The sequence below is a fragment of the Frankliniella occidentalis genome, unplaced genomic scaffold (genome assembly GCF_000697945.3).
Source record: "Frankliniella occidentalis isolate FOCC.00 unplaced genomic scaffold, Focc_3.1 Scaffold14, whole genome shotgun sequence".
NCBI classification, from domain to species: domain Eukaryota; kingdom Metazoa; phylum Arthropoda; class Insecta; order Thysanoptera; family Thripidae; genus Frankliniella; species Frankliniella occidentalis.
This window is the reverse complement of record NW_026267144.1, coordinates 1,613,666-1,617,537: the sequence shown is the minus strand read 5'-3', so window position 1 is coordinate 1,617,537 and position 3,872 is coordinate 1,613,666. Positions and strand designations below refer to the sequence as shown.

General features: G+C 60.4%; 1 protein-coding gene across 3 annotated transcripts in view; it reads right to left on the bottom strand.

Moving 5' to 3' along the window:
* LOC113203402 (proteoglycan 4) overlaps positions 1 to 3,872 on the bottom strand; it is a 48,448-nt gene that overhangs the window by 14,256 nt on the left and 30,320 nt on the right. For 2 of the 3 annotated variants that reach the window (XM_026418062.2, XM_026418060.2), the window contains exons 3-6: positions 3,027 to 3,188; positions 2,837 to 2,944; positions 2,317 to 2,543; positions 2,002 to 2,221 (exon numbers count right to left, since the gene is read on the bottom strand). In XM_026418062.2, the coding sequence (XP_026273847.2) occupies positions 2,002 to 2,221; positions 2,317 to 2,543; positions 2,837 to 2,944; positions 3,027 to 3,188 (717 nt within the window). The remainder of the gene's footprint in view (positions 1 to 2,001; positions 2,222 to 2,316; positions 2,544 to 2,836; positions 2,945 to 3,026; positions 3,189 to 3,872) is intronic. The other variant, XM_026418061.2, reaches the window with a different exon arrangement.

Sequence of the window (3,872 nt, the reverse complement as noted above, 5' to 3'; positions counted from 1 at the left end):
TGTGAGGAGGGGCGCGGGGGGTAAGTCGGAGTCGGCCAGACGAAGCCCTGGCTGGTTGGAGACCGCCGCGCTGCGGTCCGAGGAGAGCCGAGGGAGCGAGCGAGGGAGGCAGCGACTAGCACAGCAGAAGAGCCGTGCGCTTCTAACGCTTCGCGAGCTGTCATATCGGGAGGAGCGAGGCGCACCCCTGGCAGCTACCGCCCCTCACAGTGCGCGAACGAGGGGCATCAGACCTGACGCCCCTCCCAGCAGCAGTCCGCACTGTAAGGGCAGGGCTACGCCGTCGTAGGAACGCCACCACAAAGCGCCCCGACGCCGCCACCGCGCGTCACGCGGTGCACGTGAGCGATGAATGTGGCCGCCACCTCAGACGGGACAGGCCGCAGGACAGCCGTCGCCAGCGTTGCGCCGATCTGGAACGAGGCGGCCCCCACGGGCCCGGCCTATGTCGTACGCACCGCGGTCTATTTTGGCGGTCTCGAAGCGTGAGTGTCTGAGACACGCATACGAGGCGCCCCGACAGAGACAAGAGGGAGCGCGCAAGAGGGCGGGGATGACCGAGACCGAGCACGCGCGTGACGCGCGCAGATGAAGACTAGACGGCGTAACTTCTGCGCCGCCGGCAGTCGCGCAGTCGCGCCACGACATCTCACTGGTGAAAAGTGAAAAGGGCGTAAGTCCTCGGACTTCCCATTGGACTTACACCCTTTTCACTTTTTCACCAGTGACCTCACAGAAACCTCTCCTCCACTGCACTTTGCACGCAGAACCGCGCAACCACTTAGCCGCTTACAACAATGTTGAAAGCTGTGGCCACCCGCAAGGAAAACGAGGAGCGGGACAGAAGAACTGAACCGAAATACTACTTCTCTCTGACCCGCGCACTCTCCCGCATCGCCTGGCAAGGCTCCAGACGCAGACGGAATGCCCGGGAGAGTGAGAGTTTGATAAAGCGACGGACGCATCGATATGTCTAAAGTCAAGATAAATAGCGACAGAAAAAGGAGAGATAAACGCGGCGATAGCAGGCGCCGTTGGGAGAGTCAGAGAAAAGTAAAAAAGGATGCAGGAAGTGAGGCAAGCAAATTAGGGTAGGAGGAGAAGGAGGATAGTGTCTTGCAAGGAAGAAATACAGTACAGCGCATGCAGATGATACAGTTGACGCCCATTTTGGAACTAAAGTCAGTAGACTTGTGTACAGAGCCATCAAGGGTTGGATTCAATGGGACAGCCCGCCTGCAGGGGAGACAGACATTTTTGTCAAGATAGTAATCAAACGACATGCGTCTAGCTTGCCTAGGAAGGAGGAAAGAAAGAGAAAGGAAGACAAGTGTATTAAAAAAATCCTTGGTGATGTGTTAGTTACTCATGTCAGCTGATCCGGCGATCCATCCCGTCCCGACCGGGCCTGTGTCCCCCACAGTGAACGCCCCACGCCCCCGGCCCCCCGACCCCGCTCACCGGGGCACGGCCGGAGCGGGTGGGGGGCGGGGGAGGTCCCAGGGCCCCTAGGGGGCTGGGCGGACCCCGGGGCAGACCCTACAAACAGAGCCACATGCAATGCATGCCCAACTACCGTCCTGGTGAGTTGCACCGTCCGACTGAAGGGCCATCCCCCAACGAGCGTGTGGGTGGCAGGAACAACGGAGGACGCGTACGAATTCGATTCAACGATTCAAAATTCACAAAACTTAAAATACGTTCCTATTGAAACTAAACCTCTAATTCTAAAAAATTAAAAAAATAAAAATTTAAAACCAATCAAAAATGAATCAATAGCCTAATACACCAGCTACTGCTCCTATCTTAGCAATGGCCTACCTGCCAAGGTAAAATCTCAAGCCCTATCGCACAAACAACAAATTAAATCTTTACCAAGAAATGAACCAGGAGCAGTTCTAAAATTTCAAACCAGATGGAACTGCAATTGTTAGAATCTAACGGATACTATCACTCTTCCCACCCATTAGTAAGCCTGAGTCCGATAAAATTATCACTCACCATCCAAACTGTAGAGCGGAGCCCCGAACATGTAGGGGTACATGTAGTGGGGGTGCGGGGGGTAGGGCAGGGGCCCCATCGGAGGTAGAGGTGGGGGCCCCGGGCTGGGCCCCGGGCTGGGGCCGCTGGGCAGGCCGCCCGAGTCGCAGTCCTGGGGGCTGCTGGGAGGTCCGCTGGGCGGGCCGGACCCGGCCGACTCGGAGCTGGGACCCGAGCAGTTCTGCACAAAATCACACAAACGAAGCCAGTCAGAGCGTCGTCAACCAAGTGAGTTGGCAAAGAGAGGAGCACTAAAACCCAAAACGACTTGTTTACCTCACTCACCTGCGAGTCCACAGAGAACCGCTTGCGGCCGTGCATGTAGCAGTAGTCGGACTGCATGGGGCCCATGTGCGGGGGCGGCCCGTGGGGCGGCGGGGGCAGGCGGGGGTTGAACCACTCGATCGGGGGCAGGCCCATGGGCGGCAGCCCCATCATGCCGGGCCCGGGGCCCACCACCACCGTCACCGCGCCGGTGTAGGGGTCGTACATCTCGTAGCCGCCTGCCGGACATCAAGGAAGTGAGAATACGCCAGGGAGTGGCAACTCACATAAACAACCAACCACCCCCAACTGCAACCCGGCGCCGCCGCCAACGCCCCGCCCAGGCCGGCCCGGCCAGCGCGCCGGGGAGGTAGGCAACCGAGTGGACGAGCGCGCGCAGGCGCGGCGGTGCGGCCTACCCCCGCGGCGCTGGGCGGAGCCGGGCCCGGGCGGGCCAGGCCGAGGCGGAGCATAGAGGAGCGAGCGCCAGGTCAGTGCCCTCGCGGCCCCAGGACCCCTCCCCTCTGCATACCGTTCACGTAGTACATGCCCGTGGTCGGGTCCACGAAAGCCCCCGGATAGTAGTACGCCTGGTCGTCCATCATGTCGGAGCCGTCGCCGCAGTCCGCGTCCACGCCGTCTGCAATGGGGACAAGCACGGTCATTCACAACGCCATTTTACTGCTGTTACTGCGCCACTTATTGCAGAGACTCGCCCTCACCTCCGTTGTGGAGCGCGCCGTCGCCGTTGGTCGAGCCGTTGGTGGACGCGCCGTTGGAGAGGCCGTTGGAAGTGGCGGGGTCCGCAGTGGGCCGCTTGCGCCCCAGGTAGCCCTTCTTGAAGAGCACGTCCTGCCTGGGTGTTGTAATGCGCGTGTACTCGTCTGAAAACAAAAGAAAACGTAGTCGTGAGGGAAAAGTCCGGTGTAGGGTGCATTGAGGGTCGGTAATAACGGCGCAGGAGACGGACGCCCAGTCTTTGAGCGGCCGATGGGGCGTACGAAGGATAAATCCAGGGTCCTGCCCATCGTGCGCCCGCCGCCCACCCCTGCTGTCTAGGCAAGGCGGCGGGGTGGTGGCGGGGCGTGGCGGGCAGGCGGCACCACTGACCTACACATGGCGGGGGGGCCGGCGGGGGAAGCAGAGGCCCTGCTTCTTCCTCTTCCCAATCCCCCTCCCACTCCGGGGATCGATCCACGTCCCCATCCCACACATCCCGCCCACCAGCCCGACTGCCCAGGCGCACCCCGCACCCTAGTCGTGCTGAGCCCCCAACCGCCGCTATACCTCCCCCCCTCCCACGTCCTTGCTTATTTTTATTACATCGTTCCTCCTTTATCTCCCCCATCTGAGATTCATGGCTGCACCCAAATAACGCGAATGCACACCAGTACACCCCTGTCTGGAACAGCTGTCCTGGACATAAGGGCGCAATGACAATATTTTCTGACAACCCCTCACCCCCTTCCCCCTTCTCGGGGCTTCTAGTAAACAAGCAAGGCCCGCCCTTCCGCCAAACGAAGTTGCCAGCTTCACTTCGCTCCGCAGGCAGCTCCGTTCGGCTTGGC